This window comes from Mustela putorius, unplaced genomic scaffold (assembly GCF_011764305.1).
Source record: "Mustela putorius furo isolate JIRA1106 unplaced genomic scaffold, ASM1176430v1.1 tig00003875_pilon_pilon_pilon, whole genome shotgun sequence".
NCBI classification, from domain to species: Eukaryota; Metazoa; Chordata; class Mammalia; order Carnivora; family Mustelidae; genus Mustela; species Mustela putorius.
In genome coordinates this window covers 2396586-2414110 of record NW_025422026.1, presented here as the reverse complement: position 1 = coordinate 2414110, position 17525 = coordinate 2396586, and the positions used below count along the sequence as shown (strand labels likewise).

General features: G+C 55.6%; 1 protein-coding gene across 5 annotated transcripts in view; it reads right to left on the bottom strand.

Annotated features, from left to right (window-relative positions):
- IL16 (interleukin 16) overlaps nucleotides 1-17525 on the bottom strand; it is a 99549-nt gene that overhangs the window by 12182 nt on the left and 69842 nt on the right. For 4 of the 5 annotated variants that reach the window (XR_006602694.1, XM_004763640.3, XM_004763644.3 and 1 more), the window contains exons 7-12: nucleotides 12606-12679; nucleotides 11781-11997; nucleotides 11256-11373; nucleotides 9044-9176; nucleotides 5136-5223; nucleotides 2674-3152 (exon numbers count right to left, since the gene is read on the bottom strand). Coding sequence is in view for 3 of the 5 variants with exons in the window: in XM_004763640.3 (XP_004763697.2) it covers nucleotides 2674-3152; nucleotides 5136-5223; nucleotides 9044-9176; nucleotides 11256-11373; nucleotides 11781-11997; nucleotides 12606-12679 (1109 nt within the window). In the remaining 2 variants the exon portion in view is untranslated. Of the gene's footprint in view, nucleotides 1-2673; nucleotides 3153-5135; nucleotides 5224-9043; nucleotides 9177-11255; nucleotides 11374-11780; nucleotides 11998-12605; nucleotides 12680-17525 lie in introns of those variants that run through there. The other variant, XM_045067333.1, reaches the window with a different exon arrangement.

Here is a 17525-nt window from a genome sequence, read left to right as displayed (position 1 = left end):
CAAACATGACGCCAGCCCAGGCAAGAAGAAGGAGTAGGGTGGCATTATTACAATGACCCCCCCCCCGTGTGGGTTCGTCTACAGGTGCAACACTTCACGGCGCCGTGGTGGCCCCGTGTCCACTCAGTCCAGAGGCAGGTGGTGTGAGGGCTGGCTGGCTGACAACGCTGCAGGCTTCCTCTGCAGAGGAAGGAAAAAAAGGGGCAATAAATGCATCATTTGCGACTAACACGGAAATGGCAGATGTCTGTGGCCCGAGGTGAACATCTCTGTTGGCAATCAGCATTCCTTGACAGAGGGCTCCCGAAGCTAGAAATGTGTTCACAGAGCCTTGTCCCCACCCAAGGTCCCCGTCAGAGACCTTAGCTTGGGGAGAGCGTTTGGAAACACAGGGAGACCAACCAACCTAGGAATCACTGGGCTCCTTGAACTAGTCCTTTGAAGAAGTAAGACTTGGCCATGGTATTTGGAGCTTGAAACACTAGTCCAGGGGTGTCTGAGACCCTCATCACACAGAGAAAATGACAGGGGGCTGGGATTCAACTTGGCTCAACCAAGTGGGGACATCTGTCTCATCCATGGATTGCTGGCCGTCTTACAGGCTGACCTGACCACTAGTCAAAGCAACGTTGCCTCTCGGAACAGACATGAATGTATTTTGCTGTTTCGTTAACACACCTGCTATTATTAGGGTTTTTTTTTTTTCCCTTAATTAGCCCTCGAAATAAATCCAAGTTGACTCAAATTTTTCTGGAAGCTACTTGGAGCTCCTTCCCTAGCACAGAGCTCAGCGAGTGAGGGAGAGAGGGGGAAGGAGACAGGCAGACGCGTGGGCTTACACGCCAGACAGTGTGCTTCCGCCCGAGGGATGGTCGCAGCTGATTTTCTAGAAGGGAACGAACTGGTCTTTGGCTGAAGGAACTATCCCCGGGGTCGTTTCGGTTGTGGGTCTGAAGGTCCCGTGGGTCTCAGGTTGGGAAAGCTTCGGGGCTGACCCCGGAGAGAAAGGCTGCAGAGGGGCTGGGGGGGGGGGCAGAGGGAAGGAAGGGCCCAGCAGAGACCCATCCGGTGGGAGTCCCCAGGAATGGTCGAGGGGACTCGAGGAGGCAGGTCCAGCTTTACTTCTTGGTTTTGTCCTTTCTCTGCGACTCCCACTCCCAGAAAAAGTAGGTCCTGCGGCCTGTGCTGCTGAGAGGGGCCTGCCGGCCACGCGGGACTGAGCCCAGGGACAGAGAAAGGCAGCTGCGGGCAGGGGTGGGGAGGCCGGACAGCGGACCCCCGCGGACCCCCGCGGACCCCCGCGGACCCCCGCTCAGGGAAGGCTGCTCAGAGGAAGCGCCCCAAACCGCGGCGGGATCTTCCTGCAGAAACCCCGCTTCTCCCTCCAGCCGGCTGGCCTGGGGACACCTGCCTCTAGGGCCTTGCTGAGCAAGGAACCTGGCTGAGGAGGCCCCGCAGACCTCCTCCTTCTCGAAGTCTCCGGGAATGAAGCCAAAAGCCCGGCTTCCAGGCCTGCCGGCTCCTCACTTGCCCTTCCAGACCCACAGGAAAAGAGCAACATTTGCTTCAAGCCGGGGGCGGGGAAGAGACCCACCTCGACAAGCCCAGCGAAGCCGCCACATCCGGCCTTGCTCTGCAGGACCTGCTTCTCTCCCCCCACCTGCTTCCTCCTCCGCCACCACCCCTCCTGCTCACAGCCCCCACCCCCGCCAGGCTTCCCACCCCACCGCTCTGGCCTCCTCCCCTCCTGCATGGTCAACCCGGATGGCAGGCGGTTGGGGGATTTCCCGGGGCCCCCCTGCCACCTGTGTGGCCACGGCCGCTGCAGGGGTCCAGGGTGGGAAAGGTGGCCGGGCCGCTGGCAGAGGGAGCTGGAGCTCGGCTGCGTCTCCATGACCAGGCCCCTCGCCCCCAGCAGGATGGGGCCGAACAGGGGCGACGCCTGCGTGGCATGAAGACGTCCGCACTGTGCAGCCTGGCTGGCCTCGGGGGCTTTCCTCTGGGGGGCGGCCCGGGCAGCGGGGGAGGGGCGCAGAGGTCGTGCACAGACTTGCGGGAGGGACCATCCCAGCCGCGAACCCGTGTGCGCCTGAGACGGGGCTGGGCTTCAGCCTCGTGGGTCCACATACCGAGCAGGGAGCCACCGGCGAGCCCCGGGGACCAGGAAGGGAAACTGAGGTTCAGAGAACTCTGGTTCCCCCCAAACTCCACCCAGAAGGAAGTGAGAGTCGGCGAGAGGAGCTGGCAAAGCCCCAGGAGCCGGGGTCTCGCCATCGCTCGGACCAACCCCCTCTCAAAGCGGGGAACGAGCTCCGCTCAGAAGCCCCCAGCCAGCGCCTCCCCCAGGGCCTTCCGGGAGCTCTGCTGGGGCTCCGTCGGTGCAAGCCTGACGAATGAGCCCCGTGAAAGCAGCCAGAGACCCCCGCGTGTTCTAGAAGGGTTCCCGCAGCCCCTCAGCGGGCGTGGGGCTTGGGTTCCGGGCCACCCAGCTCGGACTCAGCAGTCAGCCCGGAGCTCGTGCTGAGGGAGCCGGAGACCCTCCCCCAGGGCGAAGGCTGCACCCGCGGTCAGGAACAACTGTGCACACGACGAACACCAAACTAACAGCAACAAAACCACGACCCTGGCTCTGGAGCTCAGGAGGACATTCGGCCCGCCAGACCCCTCTCTTACCTGGCCACACAGGGGCACAGTGTGCCCAGAAGGGCCGACGGCGTCCTCTCTCTCTACCAGACTCTTCTGAGGGTCACTGTCACTTTTGAAGTATTTTCTGGGCGGAGGCTTGGGCTTGGAGGTCGTGGGCTTTCTCACCAAAATCTCGAAGGACTTCTTCAGCTTCAGGGGCGGGTGGCTGTCCTGCGTCCCAGGGAGGGGTGGGCTCTCCTGGGGCGGCCTGGAAGGAGCCGTGGGAAGCGTCCCCGGCTCCTGCCCCTGGGACAGGCTGGGGCTGTGGGTGGGGACTTCCAGGTCAGAAGGCTGCTGCTCGCAGCCGCTAATGGGACTCCCCCCGGGGGACCCGGACATGTAGCTGCTGTCGCTGCTGGAGCGGATCATGACCTTCTGAGCCCTGCGATGTGGGGGTGCTGAGTTCTTCTCTCTCTCCTTCTCCAAGGTCGGCCGCCCGTGCCAGCTACTCTCCAGCCTCTTGACGCCTGCCGTGGGAGCACAGGGGACCCCGTACAGCTGAGCTTGGAGGGCACACAGAACCTTGGCCCCCGTGCTCCCAATGGCCCTGGGTTGCCCACTGCACCCCCCAGACTGTCTGCTGCTCATCTGAGGTCCCTTTGGATCTGGAGCCCAGGAGGTGTCGGTCTGTCCTGGGTCGAGCTGTATGACTTCCACCTGGGAACATCACGCGACCTTTCTGAGTCTCCATGCGATGGAGACGGAGGTGCATCCCCGACTTACTCGTCAAGGGAGGGTGTGCTGTCCCACCCGTGGGGAGCACTGGCGGCGGGCACCTGCCGCTGTCGGCCTCTCCAGGGACTGCCCACAGGGAGTCTCTCACCCAAGAGGCTGCTCGTTTCCAGTGACTGAGGGAGATGAGCTGTGAAGGCGGGACGCTCCTGCCAGCCAGACATCGGACGTGAGGCTTAGCTGCCCAACTCCCTCTGCCCAGCCCCTGCTCCCCTCTTCTCCATGGGCTCTGACCCCTGGGACTCCTCCAAGGTCACATCCTGCCAAACATGGTCTCAGAGTTGACTTCTGGGAGAACCCAGCCAGCAACACCCCATTTTCTCATCTGCTAAATGGGGACAATAACCCCAGGGCCATGGGGGTGGTTTCAGGGCTCCGTATGACAAAGAGAAAACACCTGTGAATGTGTATAGAGACTTGTCCCAAGAGGCTACCATTTCTCTTTTTTTTTTTTTTTTTAAGATTTTATTTATCTATTTGACAGAGACAGAGAGAGAGATCACAAGCAGGCAGAGAGGCAGGCCAAGAGAGAAGGGGAAACAGGCTCCCTGCTGAGGGAGCTCCATCCCAGGACCTTGAGATCATGACCCGAGATGAAGGCAGAGGCTTACCCCACTGAGCCACCCAGTGCCCCGAGACTACCATTTCTTCCAGCTGAGCGCAAATCAAGACCCAAAACCACAGTTTCTTAGCCACAGCCTCCCTTTCACTTCCCTCCCATCCAGCCTTTCTTCCTGGGTCATCCCCTCAACACACCCATTCTCAGCACCAGGGACCATCCACACAACCTTCCTCTAGCGACAAACTGTTCCAGGTGTTTCTTTCCTCGAGTCAGTGCTCCAAGGAGTGGGAGCAGGCTGAAACCCAGCCTTTTGCTCAAATTCCTGCTCATTCTGGAAGGCCAGGAGAGCTAGGAGAGCCCCAAGGAAGAGAATCCTAAACTTTAGGAGAAAATCACAATCAGCCAAGCTCACAGCTCGAATCCTCTTTCAAGAAAAAATTTTCTTTTTGCTTTATCCTGGCCGAAAAATAGCGCACCCTCCTTAGAAAAAAAATTCAGCCGCAAAAAGGAAGAAATGAAAGTGAAAATTCAGCAGCAGTCCTACCAGCTGGAGGGAACAGCTGTCAAAACGTTGGTGAGCTTCTCGGCTAGATTTTCCTGAGCATAAATGCATGTCGAGTGGATAAAGATAGTAGAACAGAGTTGAAATAAGATTTTGTGAGCCTTCATTTCTTGGATCATTTGCAGAGAGATGAGCCTTCTTGTTGATAATTTGCATGTAGTTCTACCGTTTGCTCCATGGTTGAGCACTGAGCAATTAGAGCCTAGCACTGAGCAATTAGAGCCCAGCAGCCCAGGCACTGGACTCATCTAACCCGGTCCTGTCCAGATGCTCTCTCTGTGCACCACACAGAGTGATTATGGGCAGCTTGGTGTCAGATAACAGGGGACACTGTGGACTCCAGAGGCTGGGAACCTGCCTCCCCATTGAAAAAAAAATCAAATTCAGATGCTTCTGTCATCCCGTGCTTCCCAAACAAAGTGAAAATGTGAGTCTGGCTTAGCTGGCGGGCAGCTAGCCTTCAGCCTTTGTCCACGCATCATGCTTGTCTGTGGTCACTGTTACATCGCTGGGGTAGAAGGTGAGTGAATGGCGAAGCCCTAAGCTATCTAAGAAGGGCAAGATGTTCAAGTCAGAGCTTGCTGTCTCCCTTACCTTCCAGACTCCACTGATGCCTCTCCTTTCCAAACTTGACGTTCTCCACAGCCTGGGCCACAACTTCCTTGAGTTGCAGTTCAGACACCTGGAAATACGAGTCACTTACTCAAGGAAAACAGCAGAAATGTGCGCATCGGGCTTTATCATTCTTGTCATCATTGTCGTTGTCAATGTTGTGATCGTCGTCTTCATCATCACCATCGTCATCATCATCATGGTCATCATCATCATCCCCACCATTGTATCATCTTCATCACCATCGTCATCACCATCAGCACCATCATCACCATCTCCATCATTGTCAACATCCCCATCACCATCGTCATCACTATCACCATCATCACCATCACCATCATCGTCACCATCATCATTGTCATCATCATCCCCATCATCGTCATCATCTTTATCACCACCGGCATCATTATCACTGTCCTCATCATCCCCATCACCATCACCATCAGCACCGTCACCATCATTGTCATCATCACCATCACCATCGTCATCATTATCACCATCATCATCATCGTTACCAACATCATTTTACTGTCACAGGTCACTAATCACCTTAGAATTATAGTTGAGAGTATGACTTTTGGAGCCAAACAGACTTATATTCAAGTCCTAGTTCCTCCACTTTCTAGTCATAGACTCTTAGAAAACCACTTAGCCTCCCAAGCCTCAAGTTCTTCTTCTGTAAGGTAATAATACAACCTATTTCCCATTGAGGTCAGAGGGTTTTTTAAAAAATAAACCATTCGACACCAAAAGTACAGGCAACAACAATAAAAATAGGTAAATCTGACTATGTCAACCTTAAGATCTGTGTGTTAAAGATACAATCAACCAAGTGAAAGGCAACTTATGGAATGGGAGAAAATATTCATATATCTTCTAAGGGATTATGATCCAGAATACATAAAGGACCCCTACAATTCAACAACAACAACAAAATCAAACAGCCCAATTTAAAAAGGAGCACAGGACTTGAATAGACTTTTCTCCAAAGAAGACATAGAAATGGCTGGTGAGTACATGAAAAGGTGTTCAATATCACTCATCATTGGGGAAATGCAAATCAAAACCATAATGAGGTACCGCCTCACACCATAACATGAGTGCTATCAAAAAACAGGAAACAACACGTGTAGGTAAGGATGTGAGTGCCACTGCTGTGGAAAACACTGTGGCAGTTCCTCAAAAAATTAAAAATAGAATTATCCATGGTCTAGCAATTTCTCTTCTGGACACATAACCCAAAGACGACGGAAAGCAAGGACTCAGATAACAGCATTATTCACGATAGCTAAAAGGTGAAGCAGCCCGAGCGCCCGTTGATAGATGAGCAGATAAACTACAGTGCACACAATGGAATATCGAGCAGCCTCCACGAGGAAGGAAAGGCTGACACCTGCTACCACGTGGATGAAATTTGGAGACATTTACTAAGTGAAATAATTCAGTCACAAAAGGACAAGTCCTGTATGATTCCACTTCTTTGAAATACCCGAGGTCGTCAGAAGCACAGGGACAGACAGAAGAATGCGGGTTTCCAGGGGCCGGAGGGAGAGAGGACAGCAAGCTGTTTCGTGAACCAGAGCTGCAGCTTTACGAGGTGAAAAGAGATCCAGAGATGGATGGCGGCGCTGGTGCCGAGGAGGAGAAGGTCCTTCATGCCACCAAACCATACGCTTAAAATGGTGAGGATGGTGAGTTTATGTTGGATGTGTCTTACCACGATAAAAAAAATAATAACAAATCATTCAACGCGCGGGACACAATGCCCGGGAAACGGTCAATTCTCAATGCAGGGAGTTAGAATAAGCAGCCATCCTGTCGGGTCCAGAACGCTTCCCCGATTCCAGAATTGAGGAATGAGAGGTGCTGGGATGTCCCAGGAGTCACCAAGAGTGAGGAGCTGAGCTGGACAGGGCCAGGTGAGCACATAGGACCTGCCTCCCTGCGCTGCCTTTGCCCCACCCCCTGGCTGTCCTTTCAAGACCTGGCTCGGTTTTCTGGGCCACTGGAACCCTGAACCCTCGCCCCCATAGCCCTCATCCCTCGTGGCCTCTCTGTGTGCGTGTCCCACCCCTCTGACTAGAACCAAGAGCCACGAGGCCAGGGTCCCCAGCTGTGGTCCCACACCCGAGTCCTAGGCCACTGTCCTCTCCCCGTGGTGCCCCAGCACAGCAAGACACACTGAGCGGCTCTCTTTTCTTCTGCCTCCGGAGGTTTTGATGAATCCCTTGCTGGCCTTCCTAGGAAGTCTGCTTTTGCCTCGGGTCCTCACCACGCAGCGCTCCCCAGAGGAACGGACCTGGGGTCTGAACTCCATGACCCAAGGAGCGTCTGGATCTGGTCCGTGATCCCGTCTCTGCCCTGTTTCCATGGGGAGTTTGCAGTCTGCTGTCAAGAGACAGGCTTTAAAGCGGAGCTCCTCACATGGTAGCTCCACCAGGAGCCAAGTCCCTTGGTTACCTCCCCTGTGGCTTGGAAGGGAGAATACACTGACTTCAGAGGGTGTTTCAACAACTAAATGCACCCGTGCACGTCACGTCTTTCGGCAAATACGCCCGGTACCTACAAAGATTCCGTGAGTAGAGATGGGGACCCACCAGGCTCCCGGAGAACCTCACCGGTGCCCACAGCCTCCGCCCCGGAGGCTCACTCCGGACTTGACCCCACGCATCAGCCATTGGATCTGACCATCTCCTGGGCACCCCATGGCACCTCCATCTCTTTATGCCTCGTGAGACCATTTCCTCCCTCCCAAGCCCCCTTCCTCCTCCTTGTCTTCTCCTTACTGTGGGGGCGGTTGTCATAGCTCAGTCTTCCGCCCTGAAAACACTCCCGTCAGCAGAGAGCCCCCTGCCCCAGGCTAATCAGCCAACAGCTGGACCAGTTCTCCCCGAGTTGTCCTCACACCCCCTCCTCCATCCTCTGCTCACATCTACTGTGTCGTCAGGCTCTCGCCGTCTGTTTCCTTCCTCTTCCAGACTCCCGGCTGCACCCACCCCACCCCGTCCCCCACTGTCCCCCACCCCATCCCGCACCCTGTCGCCCGCCCCGTCCCCCACCCTGTTAGAGACACTGACTTCCCCCACCCCGTCCCCCAGCCCGTCCTCCATGGCACCATCAGTGGTTAAAAGACAAAATGTGACATATTCCTCCCACGGCTCCCGTCGCCCCGCAGCTCCTCACCCCCACAGAACACAGTGTGAACCGAGCACCCCGAGGGAAGCCCACCACCGTGTCGCTCCGGGGCCATGCCGACCTGGACCCTGGGCCTCTCCGCTCAGTCCCCACATCCCAGCCACACGAGAACCCGCCACTCCCCTGTGACAGGTCCCTACATGCTCTGCCAAAGAACTTTGTGTCCCCCCTTCCAGGAAGGACCCCCTCCAAGCTCCTCGCCTGGAGCCAGCGATCTCCTGGTGCTTCTTGCTCTGCCAGCCTTCCTTTCTGTCTCCCTCCATCCCCAGCATACTCTGCCCTTTGTGCTTCAATCATCCCAGCGTCAATGTCTCTAGCAAGACCCCGAGCTTCCAGAGGGCAGGACTGGGCGCTAGGACGTGTCCAGCTTTGTCTGCTCTGAGCTGGACTGTCACGCAGCAGGTCCCTGCAAGACGTGCGGGTGAGCTGTCTGAGAGATGCCCTGTCTATAGTCTCTTGCCCGTGAGCTTGCAACCCAACCTCAAGCCTCCCCCTAAGCTCACGCCGGTTGCCCCTGCTGTCTAGGACTCTGCCGGTGGAGCCCTGCTACGGACACATGTTATCACACTCGGAGCAGGTTCTTGGAAATTCAAGTCCAAACCCAACCAGCATCACCTGCTTTTGTCTATGTCTTGTTCGAAGCTGAATCCTGGAAGAGGGAGCCTGGGTGGGGACGATGTCCCGGCGGATGTTACCTGCGGGTCTGGGTGTCGGCTGACGATGATGGGGACCGGCCCGGGACTGCAGCGACTCAGGACCGCGTAGACCTCGTTGAGTGTCATGCAGTGCACGGGGGAGTCATTGATTTCCACGATCTCGTCACCGCACCTGTGAAGGCACACACGGGGCCGCGGTCAGCAGGCCAACCAGCGTGGCATTCAGACGCCCCCTTCCCAGGAGCCCCACTCCGAGCTGGGCTGTTCGATGAGACCTAAAAACTCCACCAACAAGAAGAGCTCCTTCGCCACCCAACGGAGCCTCAGAGCAGGACAGACCAGAGCCGTTCACAACTCGCCCCCTCACTGCGCAGCCACGGTGGGGGGCACCTGTCATGCCCCGCGTGGGACACCGTGAGCAGAAGTTTGTCCGTAGCCTTCCTCCTCCTTTTCCCCCGTTAAACTCTGCCTGACGGAGACTGAGGGCGTAGGTGAACCAGCTGACGGGACTGACCCAGAAACCGTGATTTAACCAATCACAGCCGCTCTCTGGGCCTCGGCGTTCCCACCTGTAGAATGGTTAGAGGGAAAGAGGGACGCTTTGTGCGCTGAAGGCTAGAGAAGAAGTGACTGTGTGGGGAGCAGCTGAAGTCCTTGCAAGAAAAAGTAGGGAGACGAGGCAGAGAGCGCATTCTGGCCCCGAGATGGGAAGTGAGTCATGGAAAATTCACATTTGCTCTGTGACGTGACCAGGAAAAAAAAAAAAAGAAAAGAAAAGAGGGATTTATCCATACACAGAGAATGGTGCAGTCCAACCCCCTGAGCCTCACAGACGGGGAAACGGAGGCACAGGGTGAAATCGTCTCCTCAGTAAGACCTAGCTTAGAGCTAAAAAAAAAAAAAAAGCTTTCTCTGAAAAAGGCCAAATAATAACTACTTTAGGCTTCGCAGGCCACACTGTCTCTGCCACAATCAGCCAGCTCTGATGTTGCCCATGAAAACAGCAGTCACAGGTATGTCGACAAATGAGTGTGACTGTGTTTAAATAAAACTTTATTTAAAAAAAAAAAACAAACCAAGCAGGTGGTGGGCCCCGGTTCGCTGACCACTGGCAGGGCTGGTCATCAGCATGGCCAGGATTGAAACGCAGGTGTCCTGAGACGGGTGTCACTGACCCCCGCACTGTGGTCGACTGCCTCCTGCTACAGTGTTGCTGAGTGGGTCCCCCTTGACCTCAGCTAAGAAAGTACCCATTTTCATCGACATAAAGGAAGACCACAGACGTATAGCACCAGATGCCGGGGAGAGCAGAGGCTTCTGGAACAATCCCTGCCCAGCAACACGTCTAGGAGGAAGGACTGTCATCTGAAGGGATTAGGGCGAAGGCAGTTGCTGTGACTCTCATTATGTCCCCAGTGACAGCACAGCAGCTCAGCCAATCAGCCGTCACCGCCCTACACATGACGGCAAATCCGCCTCTAACTCGAAGCACCACCAAGACAGTGTCTGAGCCTGGCTGGCCCTTTTGCCTCCACAGCAATCGTAGGAAAGAAAATCTTGGAAAATATGGCAAAGCCTTCCTGATGTAGCAAACCTCAAACCCGGGGGGGAAGACAGAGAAGAGAAGACACCTGAGCCACAAATATCGTAACCAGTCAGACTGGGAGGAATGTACCCGAACCCAATCACGTACGGAAAGGAAATGTAGAGTCAGGGCTCCTGTCACAAGTATTTTGCCCTGAGATATGTCTGCGGTGCCTGCAAAGATTTTGTTTCTCCCATCCAGAAACTGATTGGCTTGGTAAGCCTCCTTATCCACACAGGGTCCACAGGCAGACCGCACTGGAGTCCCTACGATGTCACGGTAAATTCTGGGTCAGCTCCATCAGAATTAAAGTGTGGTCACTTTGTGTTTTCCGTTTCCGACTGGAATTCCCCGAGGTGATGCCTATTGAACTGCCACGTGCCCACAGATCCCTGAGGATCTGGTGAAGTTGTGGATTCCATCGTAGGAGGTCTGGAGAGGAGCCCGAGAGTCTGCATTTCTACCAAACCCCCAAGTGATTCCAATGCCGGCGGTCCAGAGGCCACAGTCTGAAGACAGAGGCTCCGAGCCACGCTGGTTCATTCTAAATACCTCGTCTCCAAACGAACCTCCTGGCCTTCTAATGAATTCCTTCCCTCTGCTGTAAATCAGGGTGTTTTGTTTTGTTTTGTTTTTTCCTTTCTGAGAACAGAAATAAGGACCTACCGGAGCCGTCCATCCAAATGTGCCACCGATCCCGGAGAGAGCGTGTGGACGAAGATGCCGGAGATGCACTGGAAGTAGGGCACGCTGCACAGGCCGATCCCCAGACCGACGCCGGCCTCTGCCAGGGAGAGCGGAGACAGCCCGGGGGCTCGGGAACGAGCTCCAGAGGACCTCGGTTCTCCTGCCACAGGTAGGAGCACAGGTGCCCGCGGGGAAGCGCCCGCCCCAGACCTCGTGGTGTCTGAGCTGCTGTCGAGACCCCAGCCCTGCTCTCGGTGCACCCGGGGCTTGCCTTGCTCTCTCCTAATTTCCCCGCGGCCACAGAACCCCTGGATGGAAGGTGCCTGGTGTGTCCTGGGCTTCGGCCGACACACAGAGCAGTGGCCACAATCTGCTCGCCGACCGCACCCCACCCTGTCCTCGGACTGACTCCAGAGGAGGGAAGCGCGGGGGACCCCTGGGTGGCAGGAGACCCAAGCAGGAAGGTGAAGGAAGAGAGGGGAGGAAGAGGCACTGCCCCCCTACCTTTCTGCAGAGAGACCTCCACCATGACCCTGTAGTTGGCCTTGGCTGTGCTGGCAGGGGCGGCTGGGCTTTCCAAGCCAAAGGAGCTGCCGTCCTTGGTGGCACAGGAGCTGGAGCTCAGGGAGTGGCACAGTGGCGGGGACAGGTGGCTGCTCAGGGAGTGGGGGGCCGTCAGGCGCGTTCTCACCGTGAGGGTCAGGAGCCCCTTTTTGGCTTGCTGAAAGGAAGAGAGAGTGTAGCGTTCAGCAGCTGTGTGTGTGATTGTGTGTGTCTGCACGTGTGCATGGGCCTGTCGCCGTGTGTGCCCACACGAGTGCATGTGTGCCTACATGTGTGCACGCCTGTGCAGGTGTGTGTGTGAGCACATGTGTGTGTGCCCGTGTCTGCATGTTTGGTACAATCTACATCCATCTGGTGTAGCCAAACGGCTATGACACATCACGCACATAACCCGCACGCGTGCGTACACAGACGTGCTGAACGGACCGAGCCTCGAACTGAACTCATTACATGGGTTCTTAAAACCATCCGGTTGCCTTAAAAACTATGAGCAGATCCGAAAATATGTCACCATAAACACATTGAGCGTTTTGAAACCATCTGCTAATCTTAAATAGCAGAAACATCCCGACCGCAACCCGGACCACACTTGTATTTTCCGAGCAGGGTCCTTTTTTAACGCTGTGCCCAGGCCCGCATCAGCGGGGCGCCCCACATCAAGGATCCCACGGTTTGAATTTGCAGGTTTGAGTGGAGGAGGGTCGTAGCTTGGTTCCTATGCCCGAAGCCCTGGCGTCCGGCTGCGGAGGGAGAGCAAGCGGTCACCTTGAACTTCTGCAAAGCATCCTGATGTGTGAGCCCGGCCATTGATTCGCCATTGAGTTCCAGAATTTCATCTCCTGTCGGGAGAGGGAGAGATCACAGCAGAGAGGAGTGTGACCCAGTGAGGGGACATCCACGCACCCAGTCTGGGAAGACGGCTTCCCGGCCCGGGGCTCTCCCCCTCGGGGGAAGGTGGGTGTCGTGATCGGCCTCCCCTCTTCCGAGGGCAGATCGAGGTCCCTGGCCGGCCCACAAGGCCTGGCCTGACCTGTCCTGCCCACCTGGGGTTCAGCCCCTGCCCTCCTGCCTCCCCGACCCTCAGGCCACATGCTCCACAGCCCATTCCCTGATGCCTTTCCCACAGCGGGGTCTGCGCTCCGAGCCTCCTGCGCCCGCCTCTCTCAGGGCCCTGCCGCCTTCATCTCCTGCGTCCTCCGCTAACGTTCGCAGCCCGGGCGGCGGGCGCGGACCCTCCACTCCGGCTTTCTGCGGCCGGCTGCTCCCCCAGTTACGCCCTCCTCCCCGGTTCATTGAAAGACGCTCTTGCTCTTGTCTGGGACGGTCCGAAGCTCCGCCGTGACGTCCTAGCGTGCTGCCCCGCACAAAGTTTCGCGCCTTCAAATGACTCTGGGAAGTGCTTAGCCGCTATCCCACGCGGCCCGCCTCGCCTCTTCCTCGCTGACCTCGCTGTCTAGAACTTGCCCTCCCTTTGGTCCCGCTCACCCCCCACGTGTCTCGGACGCTCGCCCAGTCCCCCACCGCTCCGGGCAGCCCAGCCCCGGTTCTCCTTCTAGCCGCGGGTCATCTGGGTTTAAGTTGGTCACGGACTTCCCTGTTTCCATGACTTGCCTTTTGTTCCCTCCAAGTTATTTCTCCCCCCACCGTGTTCTTTTCTTTCTAGGTCATTCACGTTCCCTCTTGCACCTTTTCAACGATGTCTTTAGACACAGCAGATCTAAAACTATGAAGATAACTAATGCAAAGGGATACATGAACCTCTATGTCCAGTCACGTGGTTATCGACACTAGCCAGATTCTGGAGGCGGCCCGAGCGTCCACGGACTGACGAACAGGTAAAGACGACGTGGCGTACACACATCCAGTGGACTATTACTCGGCCGTAAAAAGAACGAAATCCCGCCCCTCGCAACAACATGCATGAAACTGGAGGGTATTCTGCTGAGTGAGGTGAGTCAGTCCGGGAGAGACAAATACCGTATGACTCCACTCGTGTGCGACGTTTGGGAAACAAAACAAACAAAGAGAAAAAGAGACGAACCAAGACACAGACGCGGAACCCTCGGGGACACAGTGCTGGCCCCCAGTGGGGACGTGGCTGGGGGACGGGGGACGAGGTGATGGGGTGAAGGAATGACGGGCCCCGGTGATGTCAGGAGGTGCTGAATTTCTCTATTGCACACCTGAAGCGATTGCAAAGCTCTACATTAACGGACTGGAATTAAAATTTAAAAACTTAATTAAAAATGCATAGTTAAAAGTGGTCATTCTATAGTGTCTTAGATGGTTCCGTGATCTTGGGTTTTTGAGGGCTTATCCTCCTGTTATTCCCACCAACGCTCATTAATTAGTGAAGTTTCCCCACCTCCTGAGGGGTCTCTGTGTCGAGGTCATTTTTCTGTGGCCCGTTTTTCTCAGGGATTTCCCTACACCCCCCGCTGCTGGGTGGGAACATTTCCTTGCTCTCCGGGGGCAGCCCGAGGTTTTCCCTCCTCCAAGACTAGCGCTGAGGTTAGGTTCTTGGCTTGGGGTGTCCTGCACCCAGTAGGGGTGCCAATGTGCCCAGGACACGCATACGTGATGCAGGCTTGGGTCTTCCTTTGCCTGTGGGGAGAAGTCTTTCCTCACGCCCAAGAGCTACGGGCAAAGTGAAGCTTCCTCTCTGCTTCTCTGGGTCCCGATGGCCTCTCACAGGGGAACTCTTTGGTATCAAGGCTTCAAGCAAGGTCTCCAAGGTTCCTGGGGACACAAAGCTGTATCTCCTATCCTGTGTGGGCAGGTAAATCCTGGTCCTGTGGGCTTCAGCTCCACGGGCCACTGTATCATCAACTCCTACGACTGCCGTACTTCAATTCAAAGTTTAAATGAGGTACTTTATCCAACACATCCTTGGGTCAGAAATAAAGGGCAGAAGTGGGCCGGGCAGAGAATTCAAATCAGTGTCATCGGCAAAGCCACCAGAATTTGACCAAAAATGGAAGAACCCACCCAAGGAAGAACCTTGGACTTCAGAGAGTCCAAGCGGAGTAGAAACAGACAAATTTTTTTTTTAAATAATCAAAATGTAACTAATGTGTCCGAAGGAAGAAGAGACAACGTATTTCAGAAATGACCATTCCTTTTTTCCGCCATGGACAAGAGGCTGATGGGTCGATGACAAAGACGTGAGCCTCATCGACGCTCTGGGTGCTCCGGCCGCTAACGCCGTCCTCTACTTACGTCTTGACGTCGAAGGACAGTGGACACACTAGTTTTAGGTCTGCAGCATGACGACTCGACAACTATGGACGTGACGAAATGCTCACCGAGGAAGCGCGGTCGCCATCCGTGCCACCCAGAGTCATCCCGACACCGCTGACCGCGTTCCCGACGCTGCACTTTTCTCCCCCGTGACATCTTTATCTCGTCACCGGAACTTCGTCCCGCTTGACCTACTGTACCCCATCACCTACTTCACTCCCCCGTCTCCCCGGGCAGACCCAGCTCGTCCTCTGCGCGCACGTCCGTTTCTCTTTCTGTCGTAGGTGTTTGTGGGCTTGTTCCCTGGTGTGTAGTTTGGGTTCTGCCTACGGGTGAAATCCTACGGTGTTTGTCTTTCTCTGTCTGACTTATTTCACTTATAATAATGCCCTCCAGGTCCATCCATGTCGTCACAGACGGCACGATCGCATTCTTATTGTATGACTGAGCAATAGCCCATTATGTGCGTGCACACGCACACACACACACACACATACACACAGGCCAGTTTCACCCATTCATTCATCCGTGGACACCTGGGTTGCTTCCCTATCTTGACTGCTATAAACAACACGGCAGTGGACATGGGGCCACCTTTCTTCACTTCTTGAGACATGGCCACTCTTTGACCAACCTTCATGACAGAATGGACTGACCTTCTCCTGTCAGCCCTAACAGAACTACATAGCCCAGCTCTGGGCTCTTTGGAGAGTCCCAGCGCTTCTGTGGCCATATCTGGTGGGAAGTGATTAAACTTTGTTTTGCCAAATCAATCTTACACAATCGTTTGTGTATTGAGAGTTATGCAAATAAAACATCGTGAGCCTTGATCTGTGCACCAAAGTTTGGTTGCAGTTGGATGTACCTCATGGGCTCAAGGGCAGATTCTAAAACTTGACTTTGAAAGAGATACAACAGGGTAATCTGGTCAGTCATTTGGGGCTAGAATCAGGGGCTGTGGGAAGACTCAGTGTCTTTCCCACTGAATTTTTTTAGGGTCGGTATTCACAAGGTGAGACAAATAGTGGGGATCGAGAAGCGCGCCTCAAACCACTTGCATTCTGGAAAGAAAACAGAGCACGATACCCTTTTTCTTGCCGCTCAACCCCTCCCCCACCTTCATTTAAACCCCTCCCCCACCTTCATTTAAACGCGGGAGAGCACAGAAGCTCAGGAAACACCCCAAGACTCTGATTCCGCTTTCCTGCCTTCGTCTCACGGATTCTCGTCTTTACTTGCCTCTCGATTAGGCGATTCCCCTAGAGCCGCGCCTCCGCCCTCCTCTCCCCCCCACACCTCCTTCACCTGCCCTATAACTCGACTATTTGCAGGTGTGCAGACCCCCCAGATCTACACCCGGCCCTGCTCCCTCCCAGGGCGGACCGGCTCCGCCGCCTGCGGCACAGCCCCACCTAGTGGCCGCCTGCGTGGCTGCCCCGCACGGCACCCCTGCACGCCAGGGCGCAAACCCGGGCATCCTGCTTGGCCGTCCTTGGCCTCCTCCTCTGTCACCTGGTCCTGCTTCTAAGGCCCGAGCATTCTCTCTGACCTTCCTGCACGCCTGCCTCGGGGAGGCTGTCTCCTCTGCTCCTTCCTCCTCCCCTAGAGAAGCCTTGAGAGCCGAGCTGGAGCCTGGCTCTTCCAACGGCCTCTCCGCGGGCTTGCCCACCTCTGCTCTTCGGCCGGCCCGCTGCATCCCACACCCTGCTTCCCGAGTCCCCTAAGGACCCTGGGCACAGCTGGTCCCTCCCAAATTATAAGAACCTTCAAAGACTCCCCCTTGCTCCCTCGATAAAGTCCGAATGCGTTATCTGGCATAATCCTGATAGCAACGAACTCGTCCTAGGAAGGCCCAGAAAGCAAACATGGTGGGCTTTGCTGGCCACGGGCCCTCCGTCCCGACGACACAAGACTGTGGTCACAAGCCCAAGCTTCAGACCGCGGGTGAGTGAGACAGCTGTGCCCGCGGCTGTAGCCTCCTACAGCTTTTCTGGGGATCCTGAAATTTGAATAGCATGCAGTTTTCACTTGCCACAAAAGAATTATAAATTCCTTTGACTTTTTCCCCAGCTATTTAGAAGCAGGAAAACCATTCTTCAGTTGGGAACGGTAGGAATACAGGAGGCCGAACAAGTGAGGTTCTTAAAGGGGGTCAGGCTCCCAGCACAGCCTGGAGACTGGCCTGGCGGAGAAGGGTGGGGACAGCTGTGACATCGCCTCTCCCAAGCATCCCGTGTGTAACCCAGTGTCTGGCCAGCAGGGGCTGCCCTCGGCTCAAGAGGTGCCTGCTCCCCTTGAAATTTTGCCCCTGGTTGCAATTTGTGGGTATCTTCAGACCAAGATTGTTGTCCAATGCTCCAAAAGTTACTTTGGGGGGGTGTTGGGGTGGGGAGAAAACCCAGGCCCTCCAGGACAAGAAGACGGGAAGGGCCCTCAGGAGGTAGC